General features: G+C 54.8%; 1 protein-coding gene across 2 annotated transcripts in view; it reads right to left on the bottom strand.

Moving 5' to 3' along the window:
* The window catches only part of OSBPL2 (oxysterol binding protein like 2), a 38,613-nt gene extending 24,101 nt beyond the window's left edge, over positions 1–14,512 (bottom strand). Inside the window, exons 1-2 of one of the 2 annotated variants that reach the window (XM_028091147.2) lie at positions 14,409–14,512; positions 1,277–1,377 (exon numbers count right to left, since the gene is read on the bottom strand). In XM_028091147.2, the coding sequence (XP_027946948.1) occupies positions 1,277–1,313 (37 nt within the window). In that variant the 5' untranslated portion in view covers positions 1,314–1,377; positions 14,409–14,512. Of the gene's footprint in view, positions 1–1,276; positions 1,378–12,226; positions 12,250–14,408 lie in introns of those variants that run through there. The other variant, XM_028091148.2, reaches the window with a different exon arrangement.
* Between the last annotated feature and the right edge of the window lie 2,837 nt (positions 14,513–17,349).

The following is a 17,349-nucleotide window of genomic DNA, read 5'->3' as shown; positions in this document are numbered from 1 at the left end:
ACTTCCTACGAGACCCCGAAGAGAGGGGTGCGGCAAGGCTGGCTCCCCTGCTCCCAGATGTAGTCGCCCCCGCAAGGGCCCGGTGACCCGAGGGCCGGAGTCCCTACCGACCACCGTGCTTGGCAGGAGTCAGCTGCGAGCGGTGACTGAGGAGCAGGTCAGGCAGACCGACGCGCTTCCTGGGAGCACATCTAGGAGGAGCACTGCAGCCACAAGGTCACGGAAGAGGACTGAATAATCTGGCCTCTGAAAACCATGGGCAGCTCAGCGCCTCCTGCTTCTTGGGCTTCAAAGAAGTCAGTAGTCTGGGGCTGCCCGTCCACCAACCCGCTGCGACCCTGGGTCTGAGGGGAGGGGCGCGGCTGCAGGGCGACGGACGCCCCGAGAGCCCTGTGGGGGCTCCACGAGACCGACGGGGCGGCACATGCCAGCAAGCAGGCCCAGAGGGCACGGTCACGGCAATTGAGCAGGCACAAGGAGCCCCGCTGACCCGAGAGTCCGTCACTAAAAACCTGGCCCTGAGAAGTAGTGCAGAGTTGCTGTTAGAGTCCTCTACCTAACGAGCGGGGAACTGGACTACAAGAGTCTCCTGAAGGCCCTTCCCACCACTAACGGTCCTCAGCAGACAACACACAACGTTCCAAATGTTGATCGTGAGGGATGGCGGGCAGAGAAGGAATGGCCGGCTTCGACGTCAAGGGTCGTGAGGAGCACACGGTCACTGCGCGCTTGCCCCCTCAGGTGCTTGGGGCTTCTTCCCAGTGACGGGGAGAAGAGGCCGTTCGAAGTCAGCGTGAGCTGGGCCAGCCCAGCCTGCCCTCCCCTTCCCTGCGCCCACCCCCGCACACGCACACATAGGCCCTGCCACGCGCTAGTTCCTGGCAGGCTCACACTGTCGTCTATGGGACAGACGGCAGGCTGCGTATCAGTCTCGACAACGGTCTTGGGCGAAGCTAGACCAGATCAGTTCTAACGTGAAGACAGCAAGGCTTGATCAGTGTGACTACAAATGACGAAAGAAAACTGAGCATCTCACTTAGGGATGCAAATAAAAGCATCTACACTCCAGGGTAACTCTTAAAGATGAAACTCAGTTGCCCTTTCTTGTTATCACCTGTGGCCCAGAGCCTCCCCCCACATGCTTCTGCTGAGTTGTCAGTGCCAGGGAATGCTCCCATCTCTCGCCTGCACGGCTTTACCGAGCCTTCTCATGCCCCCAAGACCAAGTCTGGGACCGGGACACCGTGGCCCCGGAGTCAGTTCCTGCCCCGCTCACCTGTGACGGCATCGAAGAATTCCTCCTCGCCGTTCATCCTTCGGTAGCCGGGCTCCCTTGCCACCTGGTCTCGGCCTTTCTACGAAGTCATTGCACTGGACCTACATTGACGTGTAAGGAATCATATGCTGTCAACTTTCCTTTTGGTAAAAACCCAACAGGCACTGGAGATCTAAGGGGAAACACATTTCTGTATACTTAGCTTTCAAAAGTTTTATGGTTTAGAGACGTTTAAAAAATACCCAATCACCATTCTTGAAATCAATCTCAATTACAATTTAAGCAAAGAAATTAAATGATCTAACAAATGTATGATTTCAAAAAATATGAGAGAAGCATTCACAATGTAAATATCCATCAATGAATAATAGATTAATAAGCAATCACCTTAAGTTATTTTTAAAAATCATTATCCACAGTTGTATAAGAAAATGTTAAACACTAGAATCAACAACACAAGAAACAGCAGGTGTCGGTGAGGATGTGGAGAAAAAGGAACCCTCATGCACTGTGGGTGGGAATGCAAACTGCTGCAGCCACTGTGGAAGACAGTATGGAGGGTCCTCAAACGCTAAAAACAGAATCATCTCGTGATCCAGTAATTCCACTGCTGGGTATTTACCCAAAGAAAACAAAAACACTAATTCTCAAAGATAAATGCACCCCTATGTTTACTGCAGCAATATTTACAACAACCAAGATGCAAAAGCAACAAAGTGTCCATGGACAGAGATAATGTGTGTGTGTAATATTACTCAGCCATAAAAAGGATGAAATCTTGCCACTTGCAACAACATGAATAAACCTAAAGAGTATTATTATGTGAAACAAGTCAAAGAAAGACGAATACCATACAATTTCACTTATATGTGGAACCGAAAAACAAATGAATAAACAAGGAAAGAAACACAAAGCAGAGACAGACCTGTACATACAGAGAAGAGACTGACAGTTGCCAGGGGGAGGGGGAGGGCCAGGCTTCCAGCTGTGGAGTGAACGGTCACGGATCAAAGGCCCAGCATGGGGATGTCACTGATGGCGCTGGGACAGCGCGGCGTGGTGACAGATGGCAGCTACACTTGTGAGCCAGCATCACAGGGTTGTACACCTGAGACTAATGTAACATTGTGTCAACTATACTTCCACTTTTAAAAATAATAACAAATTTTTAAAAAGAAAACAATGAGGGGTGCAGTTCAGTTCAGCCTCTGACTCTTGTTTTTAAAGGCTCAGGTCGTGATCTCAGGGTTGTGAGATCGAGCCCCGCAATGGGCTCTGCGCCAGGTGTGGAGCCTGCTTGAGATTCTCTTCCTCTGCCCCGCCTACCTCATGCGCTCGCGCTCTCTCTCCCCTCTCCCCTCTTTAAAAAAGAAAACCACAGAATGATTGAGGTAGGGGAAGTTGCTGGACAGGCGGAAGGGCAGGTCAGTTGTGGTGAGGTGCTCACACGTCTGGGGTTCTAACACACCCCAGAACCTCCCGCTGAAGGTCGCTGCAAACAAGAAAGTACACAGTGATGTTCGGGTACGTGTGTCACGCTGACTTTAAACCAAGTTTCCATCCCAAAGAATTAAGGCAGCTGGATAAGTGAGCTGCTATTGACACAAACTGAAATCGACTTATATTTTCTCAAAATTATTTTAGCAGAACTCACTCATCCCTTTATGAAGAGCAGTATCTTATAAACAGTAAGAGACTGAAGCAGAAGATCACCCTTGTCCCAAAAGGTTTGACTTTTTATGACTTTTTATGAAAACAAGCTGAATCTATGTCTAACTGTGTTAGTAGCACCGAGGTGAGGCCCACAGCCCTCCTCCCGGTTCCGAGGGCAGTGAAGGCGCAGATGGTCCCCAGGGAGGGACGTGCCCTCCAACCTTGAAGTGGTGACACGGTGCTGGCTGATGACTCCAAAGCGGCTCATCCCTGGCCCTGTCCTGAGCATACGTGAGCTTCCACACTCTGAAACAAATCGGCATGAAGTTACTCCATTCTTCCTGCCCTGAAAGGTTCTCTCAGAGATAGCTTTCTCTTGCCCACCATGCGGAGCCAGGCACTGGGGAGCTTCTGGAAACACCCATACAAAGCCTCCCTCAGCAGTCCAGGATTTGTTGCCTGAGCACGTTAGAGAAGTTACTGCTTCCTCTAATTCCTCGCTGACATGACCTGTCCCATCTACAACACACAGCCACCTGCTCGGCCCCTCTGGAAGCCACTCAAAGGAACCAGGGTCCCTGGAGGAGAAATGGCGGAATCCAGGCCCCTCTCAGGCAGCAAGAAGCCAGCGGGTCGTGTCCCAAGGCTCAGGATGAGCCACAGAGGCTCCCCCTGCAACAAGGGAACCAACCGAGCGCCAGCACACAGCAAGAGACGGAGACACGTCGGACACAGCTAAGCGCTCGGGCTCCTACAGATGCTGAGAAGGAGACAAGGTGGTCATCCTGGGGGATGCCCACACACCCTTCTGAAACCAGTCAGCAACAGGGGAGCACCAAGCCACCACCCAGCCTTCTTTCCTGCGCGGGCTCTGGGCTGCCGTCTGGCCAAACGACAGAGAACTGCCCCTTGACAGCCGGGCTGACAAATCCGTGCAGAGGCAGTGAGAGTGCGGGCACGGCACTGCTGCGTGAGCCGGACGAGTGACCGCGTCCTGCACCGTCCCCGTGCCGCCCACCAGCAGCGCCGCGGAACCCGAACCGGGTGCACCAGGTGCCCCCTGCACAGGAGCGGGCCGCCCCCTCTCTGCCGTTGCGCCCAGAAACTCCAGCCCAGACGTGGCCCGGCCTCCGGCTCTAACCACCACCGTCAGGAACACAGAGAAACATGCTGAGCTCCAGCCTGACGACAGAGTCGGCAAAACCCAGACTCTCGGGAAGTGTGCAGGACAGACCCAGCTACTCGGAGCAACAAACCACAAAGGACGGAGAGGGCGCGGGGAGGGTGGTCTCCCGGGTGCTGGGGCCCATCAGCTACGCATCCAACTACACCCGGGAACGGTCGGCAGGCACTGCCCAGGACGAAAGCGCGGTGGACAGTGGAGGCCGGCCTGCGATCCTGACTGAGGGGGTAGTGTCAGGGGTGCGTACGTAGGTCAAAACGTACTGTACGGCTTACATATGGCTACTTCGTCGTACATCAATTAAACCTCAAATAAGGTACTTTTTAAAAAAAGGCACAGGTGTCATAATGGCATTCTTTACAAGGGGCCTTCTCTTTAGAGCTACACGTTGAAATCCGTGTGGACAGAAGGACATGCTGGGAGCTTCCTCAAAGTAACTTGGAAGCAGAGGGCAGGGCCGACCTGCAGCCGAAGCCGGTCACTGCGGAAGCCAGGGTGTCCGCGCAGGGGGCCCTCGGGCTCTGCCGCCTGCCTTCCTGTACGCTGAAAATCTCCCAAGATAAAAGGTACCGTAAAGGCCATGACATTTTCCTTTTTTATACACTTTCTCACCCAGAACAAAAGTCCTAATGTTAACAGTAAGTCAATCAAAATGTATGGAAATCTTTACACTGAGGCTCTGTCAGGCTGGACAAACGCTGGCTATCAGCCAGGCCACCGCTGAGGACCGGACCCTGCCTGGAAGGCCTCGCTCATCAACCCCACACGAGCGCTCCACGAGGTCAACGACGGAATTTTCACAGCACCCTTCAGGCTGGCTCACATTTTACAAGTTCAGTAATTAAATCCAACAGTCTCGAGGTAATTCCTGAAAGAGCGGTCTTCTTCTTTTTGCCTGGGTAATCGAACTCCCCACTGCCACAGACCATCAACACAAAACGGCGATTTCCCTCACGCCTTCCACAAACACCCTCCAACTGCCACCTGGTACCAGGCCTGGGGGCGGGGGGGCCTCTGGGAGGCCTCTGTGGGGCAGGCTTCCCATGAGCATTCCAGCCCTGGGTCCTTCACATGCCCACCCAGCAACCTGACCTCGTCGCACAAGAGGGGGCTCCCGCTGCCCTGGGCCCTGCAGCGCTTGGTCATCCGCCTGCAGGCTGGGCCGCCTGCAGTGCTGGACGTGGGTCTCCCACCCCCAAATCTGACCCACACACCCTGTGCAGGGGAGTGCAGGGCCGTGCGCATAAAGCCCCCCTCCCCCGAGCAAGAAGGCTATGCACCCGAGGGGCACTTAGGCTTTGTAACTCAGCCCTCTACCACAGTAGACGGATGTACAGAAAGTCAACTGTTCAAGAAACACCATCAACAAGAAGGCAGAATTTAATATTTCCTACATATGTTCTTCTTCAGGCAGACTTTATTGTGCATCCATGAAGACAGTATTTCAGGAAAGGACTTTTTTTTTTTTTTTTTAATTAGCTGTTTCTGTTCAACTGTCCCCTCTTCTAACTGCAGAGAAAACCCAGGAAACTAAGCCTGTACCGCGCATCTTCACTGACTTCCTGTCATCTTGCTGTCCTTCTGCACTGCCCTTAGGCCCAAGGGCGATGCCACAGGGCTGACCTGGCCTCATGGAGGGAACAGACGAAGGAGGCAGAGGTCTTGATCCCTCCACGTGGGGACCTCCCACCAGGGGTTGAAGTGAATCCTCACTCCCAGCCTCTTCACGGGGGCACCAGCCCAGGACACCCCTCCATTCCTCCCAGTCTCCCACAAAACGCCCACCCCCTTGAGAAGAGCCCCATCCAGCTCTCTTTACAGCAGGCACTGACTGCCATCCATACGTCCAGGAGCCTGGCTCCAAATGCAAAAGGTCCCAGTACCACTTGTACAAATACAAGTAGACCTGCACAAATACCACTGCAGTCTTGCATAGCCACCTGTACGGTTCTCCTGGAAAAGCAGACCTACTCACATCGGAGTAAGTGACTAGCTAAGGGACCCAGAGATTAATCTTCATGGTCAACTCACTAGAAAGATGAACTGTGTGTTACTTCTCTTCTCTATAAAAAACAGGCAAGGCGGGCGCCTGGGTGGCTCCGTTGGTTGAGCGACTGCCTTCGGCTCGGGTCGTGATCCTGGAGTCCCGGGACCGAGTCCCCACATCGGGCTCCCTGCTCAGCAGGGAGTCTGCTTCTCCCTCTGACCCTCTTCCCTCTCGTGCTCTCTATCTCTCATTCTCTCTCTCAAATAAATAAATAAAATCTTTAAAAAAAATAAAAAAATAAAAAATAAAACACAGGCAAGGCAACTTAGGTGTGATCTTCACAAAGAAAGGAAAAGACATTAGCAATATGAAAACTCTAAAAGTACTTTTATAGATAAGTAAATAAATAAATTCTATTTAATAATTTAAAGATGCATTGGCAAGCATCAACCAGACGGAAGGTATATAAGGGAACAGAGGACTTCACACCACCAACCAAGCGGGTTGAAGACGCACACACAACACGCCACCCAACAGCACCAGCAGACACACGTTCTTCTCAAGCACACGGGACAGTGTCAAGCAGAGACCGCACGTTAGGCCACAAATTACAGCTCAACAGACTGTACAAACTAGACCTCATGCAAAGCATCTCCTCTGCCTGTGAGGCAATGAGCTAGAAATTAATAACAAAAGGAAAACTGGAATATTCACATCAAAGACATCACAAGGGAAATTAAAAAATACTTAGAAACAAATGAAAATGAAAATACGACATATGCGAACTTAGGAGATGTGGCGAAAGCAGTGCTGAGAGGAACTCAATGAAATAACGCCAACATCAAAAAATAAGAAAAAAGTCTCAAATCAATAACTTTATGACGGAAGGAAAAAGGACAAATACCAACATTAGCAGAGATAAGGGAGTAAGAAGAAAAGAAAAACAGAGAAAATTAATGAAACCAAAACTTGGTTCTCTGATAAGACCAACAAAATTGATCACCTGCAGCTAGGCAGACGAAGATAAAGAGAGACAATACTCAACCACAATTGCACATTACTACCGAGTCTACATAAACAGACAGGACTGAATGAGAGCGCTGTGAGCAAGGGCACGCCAACCAACTGGATGCCCTTGCTGAAACGGACAGATTCCCAGAAACACAGGACCCACCAAGACCAACTCACAAAGAAAGAGAAAATCTCTGACTAGTAAGGAGATTGAATCAGTGATCAAATATCTCGCAGTGAAGAAAAGCCCTAGGCCTGATGGCTTCACTGCCTAAAACTGGGCTTCCGTCACGCCCGTCAGAAATGGAGGTGAGCGGGCAGCAGCCACCTCCATCAGCATCTGCAAGGCTCTCAGCACCCTGTGGCTCTTAAGGTCAAGGCCAAACGCTTCTGGAAACCTGTGTGCATCCACAGTGCCGACGACACGGGGAGCCTCAGGCTAGTGATGGAGAAAACCAAAGTCTCTGCTGCCGCCCCACAGGGCCTCTCCTTCCCCACGGGCAGCGTGGTGGGCAGACCCTGGAAAGATGCTCCCACGACACCAAGATGTTGGCAGAGTGGCCCACCAAGAACAGGAAACACTGTCACTCCTGAGTGTGAGCCACCCAGTTCCGCACACGACGCACACAACTAGCCACGAGTGGGAAGTAAAGAACAGAGAGAAGGGAGAAGGAAATGAGGAAGAGTGAAACCAAGGCTGCCTGGTGATGCTAACACACCCCAGAGAAGGCCGGCCCTGAGGTGGCCACAGCCCACTGGATCTCTCCACTAGGCAGGAGCGAGGGGCCCGGAGCCACATGTCCCCGTGCCTCCAGAGACCTCACCCCCTCCCACAGCAATGCCACTGCAGGCAGACAGTGCTTCCTGGCTACACGGTCCTTGTGGTCACTCATGTTTTAGCATTTTAGTCTTTAAATGTCCACTTTGCACACAAAACCCACCTGTCACCTGGAATCCTAAAGACCCCTGCCCTACTGATGCCCCACTATGCCACAGTTCCCAGTTTCTTCCTTCTGTAAAACACCAAAAATTAACGGAAACAAAGGCTCAAGCTGCACTGGCTCCAGAGCCATGGCGCAGAACCTCCAGTCTTGCTGGAGACGCACTCGTCTGCTTGGTCTGGTGCAGTAGCCTCTGAGCACCTGAAATGTGGCTGACGTGTCAGACAAAGGGAACGCTCACTCTCATGTATGCTAATGAACTCAACGCCTTCCTCCTAAGCATCCATCCTGGACACAGCACTCCAAGGCCTCACTGGGCTGAGACCATGGGTGGCTTTCACGCTGACCGCCTGGCAGCCCTGGAAAGCTCTGGTGGTCCCGCCACCTGGACGCATGTGGAAAGGAGGCAGCTGGCAGAGCAGGGAGGGGCGGAAGCAAGGGGCCAGTCCCATTGGCAGCAGCCTTCCCCAAACCCACAGTAAGGACATTGGGCCAAGCCTGCTGTTCATTCTAATTTCCAAGCCCTGGACTGCTCAACTTGCACTCACTACCCGCTAAGGAAAGGTCAGGCCCTCCTATCCCCACAGCTGCAGGACAACCTGCTCTATGCACACAGCCTCCTTCACAAGGGGAGCTGTACGTGGCTGTCTGCCTCCCACCCCCCGGGGCACCTCTCACACCCGGGTCTCACTGTGGGCAGGAGCAGAGACGGACCTTCAGACACCGCTTCCTGAGACCTGTGTGGAACGTGGTTCCATCCAGGGGCACGTGAAGCTCCATGAAGGTGCCGTTTTTCAGGGCACAAGGAGGGAGCTGTGTGTTCTGAGGTGTGTGGCTCTCAGTCTCTGCCTTCCCCAGGTCCATGTCATCATCACAGAAATCAGCTGCCTGACACGGGACAGAATTTATAGCTTTTGCACCGAGGGGCAGATTCCAGCTCTGCTTTCCCATAGACGGGCAAGTGGCAGCCCTACCTTAAGAAGGTGCTGCCTCACATCCAGACTCACATCCAGACCTGCGGGGCCGGCTTAGTGGCCATCACACAAGGACTGCTGGGTTTTGTTAGGAGTGCATGCAAGAAACAGAGCGCTTCTAGGCTTGAGGAAGGTAAACAAACTCATCATGCTATGTAAACAAACGTTCCTGTTAATCGCTGATTATTTACCGTTCTCCATGCCAACAGGGTGGCCTGGTAAGGCAGGTGGAGGGTAGACCAGCCTGGCCCCAAGAGCGGCAGCGTGGGAGCCGCACTTCCTGCTGGGACTTGGGCCGGCCGCCCAGCTCAGCAGGTGGGAGCGGAGCGCCCCACCACCCACGACAATCTTCGTCTAGTTCCTGGCCTCCACTCGACCAACCTGCTTATCATGCAACAGCGAGCGCCAGAAACACATCACACACTTCGAGGAACGGGAGCTTAGAATCCAGCACCAAGGATGAATGCCAGCTTTTGTACACACGTTTGTTTTAATCCATCTCGTCATTCTGTGACACAGGAAAAAGGGGTTCCAACATGCAGCCCGAGAGAATGCGGGAGGACACTCTGGACAGAGAGCTCCGACCACGGCCTACGGGCTGTGCTCACAGAAAACTGTCAAGCAGTCCCCAGGCCAGCAGCGCCGTGCAGGGTGCTGAGAATCCAAGAATCTACAGGGAGCATCCTCCCCGCACCCCAAACCCCTGCCACACCAGGCCCATCAGAATAATGGGAGGAGGCCACACACATCCCTGGAAGCCCAGATCCAGGAGATCTGAGGCTGGGCCTTGAACCTACACTTCTTACAAAACTCCCCAGGTTTTTCTGATGAGAAGCCAGTTTAAGAACCCCAGGATGCTAACCCAGGAGGGTTCTACCCTGACAGGAATCAGCATTCCACCCAAAGCCCAGCTACGGTAGAGACAGAAGCCACAGCACCTCTCAGGGAGCTGGCCCCCACCACAGGGGACCCCTCCTGCAGTCCTCTCCCTCTGGGTACTGAGTCCCTGGAACACAGGTGCTCAGTACCTAACTCAACAGGATCCCTCTCCCTCTCCAGTACCTGACAGTGTGACCACATGCCCCCCACTGCACCTGTCACCATGGTCATTCTTCACGGTGCTTCTTTTCATTCTACAGGTTTCCAGGTTGGACGTTAAATCATACAGTCACGCTGGTTTTAAGGCAGTAAAAGTCACTTTCCAGCCAAGCAGGTGGCTCAGGGTGTCAGATTGCAGCTCAACTTTTCTCACGACCAGCCTTTGATCAGCCTTCTTTTGTTCAGTAAAACACACAGCCTTCCCTGCCCCGTGGCTGCCATAGTTTTTTCTAGAATCTGGATTCCTACAGCTCTCCTCCAGACCATTCTCATGTATATCGCGCTCTCTCCCCAGAACCCCTGCACCAGCCTGGAACAAGCCTTACTCTGGGCACCTTATAACCCTTCATAAAGGTATGAACTCAGCAGTCAGTCAGGCCTGTCCACCCAGGCGGTTCCCACTGCTGACAGGCCACAGCCCTGGAGATGGCCCCAGATCCCGAGCACACAGGGACCCAGGGACCCAGGGTTTCCAGAATAGACCATCTTGGTGGGATGATGCCCAGAAGAGCGCTACCCTCCACCCCACCCTGGTCAGGCCCCACGGCTGTGCAGCCAGGGCCCAGTTCAGCCAGGACTAATCCCAGAGTCTGCGTCTCAAAACAACCCTGCAGGCACTACTTTGACAGAAACATGAAGCGAGCAGACACACAGCAGGCCATGGTCTTCCAACATCATGCTTCTTCATGACAGTCCTTTTAATTTTTTTTTTTAAGATTCTTTTTTTATTCTGGGGCACCTGGATGGCTCATTCAGTTAAGCATCTGCCTCGTGCTCAGGTCATGATCCCAGGGTCCTGGGATGGAGCCCCGAATCTGGCTCCCTGCTCACTGGGGAGACTGCTTCTCCCTCTACCCCTTCCCCCCCCACCCCCCACTCATGATCTTGCTCTCTCTCAAATAAAATCTTAAAAAAAAAACCTTTTTTTAAGTTATCTCTATACCCAACCTGGGGCTTGGAACTCACCACCCCAAGATCAAGAGTTGCCTGCTCTAGTGACTGAGCCAGCCGGGCGCCCCAAGACAGTTGTTTGTAAGGGCTTACTTCCACTGTTTAGCTCAACACAAAGATTATAGTATTTGTGTAACCTGAAGATCCAGTTGAAAGAACGGTGATTTGAAATTCCGCCAGATAACCCAAAGTTGTTTTCTGAGTTTGGAAAGAAAAGGGAAAAACGCCATAAAGTTCACAGATATGTCTACGTGGCTCTCAGCCACACGTTTATTAAGGAGAGCTGCTGGGATGGGCCGTACCCCACACCATGCTTCTGAGTCGGGGCTTGACCCCAACCCGAGCACCACGCACTCCAACACCAAACACTCTGAAAGAGCAAAACCGACAGCAGAGACACACATATCAGTCCCTGTACGTGGAATCTGCGTTTAAAGAACCTACGTACTAGAACCTAAGATACTAATCCTGAGGACGTACTTTTTATTAATCACTCATGTTCGAACACTAACTCCTTCTCAGTCTCAATAAGCTACGAGTCCGTGCTCCAAGCTCAGAACTGAGCCACTCACGAGGCACTGCGCACTCAACACTAAGCCCAGTGTCCGCCCCCAACGGCGAAGTGCAGGGTTACGTCCACATGCGTGCAGGGCCCTCTGCTGAGTTACAGGGATCCTCACGGGGCCAGGGGTGCTTGCATAAGTCCTGTACAACCTCACCTCAATAGTCGGAACTAGAAAGTTTACGGTAACTCATTTCAACAGGACGTAGCCCTGCCTACCAAAGATGCCCTTGGCTTCACTTCTAACCCACATCCATGTGTGTCTGTGCATCATGGTCAACGTAAACCGTCTCCGGTCGGGGACTGAAGGTGTGCGGAGCACCTATGACAATACCAGGCACTCGCCACGACACTGTCACATACATCCCTCACAGTAACCCGATTTACAGCCATAGACCCTGGAAGCACGAAAAGAGAAGTCACCCTGCCCCCACCCAGGTCAGAGTGCCACAGCCAGAACCTGCGTGCCCCCTGCCAAGGCACTTCCCGCTGCCCCCACTGCCTTCAGAACGACCCAACTCCTGAATACAACATGCTGGCCACCTCAAGGACCGACATCACAGCTCTCCCTCACTGTGAGCCCCACCTACCCCATGGCCGCCACAAAGTCCCAGGAAAAGACGAGGCCTTGGCTTTTCACGGAAATACTCAAGAAATCACTTGCAAGAGACAGCTGACCCCCTGTGTGAAGACAGTACAAGAATACATAGCAAGTTTCAAAAACTTCCCCGCCAAAAAGCAAACGTCACTTTTATCATTAGCTGAAAGGAATAAAATCTTAAAAGACTCATTTGCCTGCATTTCCCGGAGGGCACAGGGCACGGCTAAGGGACACGAGGGTGAAAGTCAAGTGGTACCCGTGAGACAGTGTCACACGGAACACCAGTCTGACCCCTACACGCGCCTGGGACGAGGAACGCCTGAAGTGCATGCTTCACAGCTGCCGCGGGAAGTGTGCTCAGAGCTGAGTGCGGGCCACAGCCTTGTAGTTCTGGGCGTGTGTCCATCATCAGCCTGCTCCTTCGACTCGGCCTTCCACGCAGCGGACCTCAACCACCTCACTGCTGACCAAGGAGCTGGGCGGCAGGGGGACTATTTCAGCAAAATCTGGGATAGCTGGATGGAGAATTACTTTATTTTAGAAGAAATAAAATGGTTTTATAAACACTCATGCTCACAAAAAATGAAAATCAGGTATATATGCTGTAAGAAATACAATTTAGACAGAGAGTAATGCAGCGCAATTAGAATATTCCAGAAGAAAATGCAAAGAGAAGATCGTAAATAATTTTGGTTTCAAAAGGCAATACGGAGAGATATTTAAGAGTGTAAACTCTGAAGCCAGCCTACTTGGGTTCAAATCCCTGCTCCCTCACCTACTACTGTGTGACTTAGAGTAAGTCACCTAACCTCTCTGTTCCTCAGCTTCCTCATGAATACACTAAGAATGTCAGCACCACATGAATGAAGTGGATCTAACATGCTCACAGCAGTCCTGGGAAAACAACTGTTACATATTAACGCCACCTGAGTTAGGAGCTGTTATTAACACAAGGACATGTGATGCAAACAGGAAAAGCAAATTCAACCGGGGAGACTCAATCATCCTTGCACGGTCATGCTCTCAGTGACAGCACAATGCACGCACCGCGCTGGACAAGGAGGAAGTACAGCCCATCAGGTTTCTGTCCGAAGCAAGAGGAAAGGGAACTAGCCATCTGAAGCACCTACTATGTGCCACCGTGTCATCTGCTCATCAGCCCTGCAGGTAAATGACACATGTCCCAGAGGGAGGAACTGCAGCTAGGGGAGACAGGAAACCACTGCCCAGCAGACAACGTGAGGAAGGGCCTTCCACCTTGCTGCCCAGCAAAGAACCACAAGGACCTGGGTCCCCCTGGAGCCCCAGGGCTGTGGCCTCCCAGCATCCCCACTGGGTTGGAGGGGTCAGGCCGCAGGCGGCCAGGCAGGCGACGGGCATGGTAGAAATGCCTGCTGAACCGAACTGAACGAGGCCAGGTCTCCAGATGCGCCCAGGCGGTCCTGAAAAGAGGCTAACGCTGCAGCTGCTGGCTCCGGTCGGTCAGCAGCTGGTCCTGGATTGACATTCAGGATGAAGACTCGAGGACGTGAGCACGGCTCCCCCGGAGCACCGTGCTGGCCCCAGCTTCTCCTTTAGCACAGGCGGGAGGCCCGACCCCGCGCCTGCCCGCGGCCCTGACCTGCGCGTGCACTCAACAAGTCCGGAGGCTCCCTGTGCCATCAGAGCTTCACGTCTAACTTGGGTGACATCCGAGCCGGACCAGGAGCGCCCGCAGCACGACAGCCGGACGGCCCGCCAGGTGCGGGGCGCCCCAGCCCTCCTCCCACAGGTGGTCGCCTGAGCGGCCGGGTCCCCGCGGGCGCTGCCCTCCGCGCGGCGCGCGTGCGACCCCCGAGCGCGCCCCCGCCCGCCCGACCCCCAGCGGGGCCGGCGGGCGCGCTCCGGCCTCCCAGCCCACCCGGCTTCCGGCGCCCCCGCCGCCGCCCCCCGCCCGCCGCCAACTTTCCTCCCAAGTTTCCCCGGGGCCGCGGGCTGGCGGGCCGGCGGGGCGGACGGCGGGGGTCGGGCCGGGGTTGGGGAGCGGAGGCCGGGGCCGGGCCTGGCCCGCGGGCAGTGGGCACGGGGACCCGGTTCCCCTCCCCCCCAACCCCCGGCCCCGCCCGGCCTCCCGCCCGCCCAACGCCCGCCCGAACCCCGCCGACGCCGGGCCGAGGTCCCGGGCCGCTCACCTGGACCGCGGTCCCTCCGGCGCCTGCCGAGCCTCGCCGCCCACCCCGCCCCCGCCCCGCAGGCCCGCGACCCGCTGACACCGAGGCGGAAGTGCGGCCGGCCGCCGGGCAGACTGACAGCCCGCGCTCGCCACTCGCAGCGCCCGGCGCCAGAGCGTCAGCCGCCGCCCGCCCAATCAGCGCCCTGCCCGAGGGTCGCGCCGGGAGGCGGGACTATGCTACTAGTTTCGCGGGAGCGGCAACCCCCCCGCCCCTCGGGAGTCCCGCCCAGGAGGAAGAGTGATGTCACGGGCAGCCAGTCACAGCAGGGAGAGGCGGGGTTATGCAGATATTGACCCTAAAGGGGCGGGAGAGAGGGAGGAAGGGGCGTGGCTGGACGAGTTGAGTTTACAAACAGCGAGTCAGGTGGCGGGGGCGCTCCGCGGGCAGGTAGCTCTGCGCCCGCAGTTCCCAACCCCTAGGGACGGGCGGAGGCGGGAATCATCCTCCCAAAGCTGTCTCCCTCAGCTCAAGCGTCTTGCAGGGCTCCCCGTCGTCCACCTTCCTTGGCATACCATTCATCTCTCATCAAAACCCAGCACCAGTTTACCCTCTGGCTGCATTCCTGACAGTTCATTCCTCTGTTTAAAACCCGCTGATCTGTAGTGGCTCCGTGATTGAGCCCAGAAGCTCTGGAGTCAGACCCTGAGCTTGCATCCTTATCAGCTCTGTGTGGCTTTGGGCCAGTTGAATAATCTCCCTGAGCCTATGAGCACCCAGATTTTCCTTTGCAAACCATATTTCTCCCACCCTCATCCCATTTAAATCATGGGTCTGGTTTGGAGTAACAGGAGCCCGGCTAGTTGCTCAGAGTCACCGCAACTGGTTCAGGGGTGAGCAAGAGACCCTGTCCTAGCCAATGAGGGTCAGCCCTGGGACTTCTGCAGGGAGTCAGAGAGCTCAGGCCAGAAGGAAGGCTGAGGCCAAATGACTCTCCCATCTACCCACAGACCTCTCCAGAAAGAACTAGGCTGGGTGAGAGAAGGATGCATCGTCTGGAGCTACTAGTGGGCATCTTGCCACCACGAGGGGAGGAGCCACCAAGGAACGAAGCCAGCCCAGAGGAGCGCAAAAGCAGATATCGTGGGTCACCTGGAAGAGCTACACCTGAAGCAAGCTCTGCCCTAGACTTTTCAGTTACATGAGCTATTCTGTTTTCTCTGCTGCTTAAGCCTGTTAGAGTACAAAGGAGTACCGGGTCCCTGCAGCCCCGAGAGTACAGATAGATTACCCGTGACCACGTGGTACATTGAAATGGCTCTGCTCATTGCTGCCTCTTCCACAAAGCCAGACCCACTGGAGCCTCTGCACTCCCCCCTCAGAACGTGATTCCTCATTTCTAGCAAGGAGGAGGGACTGACATGTCGCCCCCAGCAGGACTAGGGGTGCCTTGAGGGCAGGGGCAGGTCTTGGCTGCCCCCTAAAGATGAGGGCCTGAGAGAGTGGATGGGGTCTCTGGCGGGGTGGGGCCCAGGCTGAATTTCTGGGCCCAGAAAGCCTGTCATCCCCCATCCTAGAGGCTGGCCCCGCTCACTGGTGGGCCCTGTCAGCGGAGCCGCTGGTGCGCTGGGACTGAAAAGGAGCTCTCCCAACCTCTGCTGTAGAGAGAAACCAGGAGGGGGCGGGGCCAGGCCTCAGAAACAAAGGCGTTGCCATGGTTACCCCTGAAGAAACCGACCCCAGCAGGCGTGGAAGGTGCGTGCAGGCCCCCAAGCCAGGACAAGGACAAGGCCTGTTGCCATGGAGATGCTCCAAAGCTTCCCTCGCGGGCCCGGCCCAAGTCCGGTGCAGGGTCCTGGAACCACAATCCGTCACCCTGATGGGTCTCTAAGACTCTGACCTAATGCAAAGGACATGCCCGGAGGGGTTCAACCTACTGGCCCACCCCTCGGCCATGACCTCTGGGGCGAGTGCCACATCAGAGAGCTTACGGCCCGAGGAGAGGCTTGAGTGGACAGTGTCTCCTGTCTGCCCACGGACCACCCTGGGGCGGAGCTTGACCACCTCTGCCCTTGGCCTTGGGGTCGGGTAGGGTCTGACCACAGTTGGGCCCTGCAGCTGGGGTATCAGTTTACCCACTTTAAACAGATGCAATAAACCGAATTCCGAGGGCCAGCGGCTGGTCCTCCCTGATCCTCATGGCCAGGATTGAGTGGGGATCCCCTCTCGGTTGATGGCTGGAAGGATGGTGCATGGGACCAAATCAGGAGCAATTTTCATGATCTTCACTGGGTCAAGAGGCTGATTCCAGAGGAAAAATTCTCTAAGAATGGGCTGGAAGAGAGGAGCAGAAGAGGATACAGAGGGTTTGGGGCCGTGCAGTGATCACGGTGCTGATGACAGCTGGTGCTCTCCAGGGTCCAGGGGCTTATGTGTGTGCAACAGCCAATCAAGTCGGTGCTGTGGGCCAGGTCCACTGTGCAGAGGCACAGACTGAGCCTCAGGCCCGGAAAGTGACTCACCTCAGGCCTGCGGGGAGGAAGTGGTCCAGGCACTGCGTGGTTCTGCAGACCCACGGCCCAGCGTGGCCCATGAGCTTGTTGAAAAGGCTGGGATCTTCCCAGACCTCTCTGCCTGGGGTCTGCACCTGAATAAGACACCCAGGTGTTCCTGGGTGGCTGGGACCTCTGGGGGGCTCAGGGGTCCTGATATCAACTGACTGATCACCTTCCCCATGGCAGGAGGCTTGTCCCAGAGTCTCCTCCATCCTGAGCACTCAGGCCTGGCTTGGCTCCCAGAGTCCATCCATGTATGTGCTCTCAGAGCTTTGAGAAGTGCTGGGCTAGTAGATAACTTTCTGGGTGTCTGCTCCCACTGGAACTGCTCTCAGACCAGGCCAAGCCCAAGAGCAAACCCTATAGTCATGTCTGCCTGTCACTCACCACCCCAGAATTGGATCCTC

The sequence above is a fragment of the Eumetopias jubatus genome, unplaced genomic scaffold (genome assembly GCF_037043125.1).
Source record: "Eumetopias jubatus isolate StellerSeaLion01/CBP00866 unplaced genomic scaffold, mEumJub1_p1.0 scaffold_9, whole genome shotgun sequence".
In the NCBI taxonomy this organism is placed as follows: Eukaryota; Metazoa; Chordata; class Mammalia; order Carnivora; family Otariidae; genus Eumetopias; species Eumetopias jubatus.
Note: the sequence above shows the minus strand (reverse complement) of the source record. Positions and strands in the feature narration are given on the sequence as shown.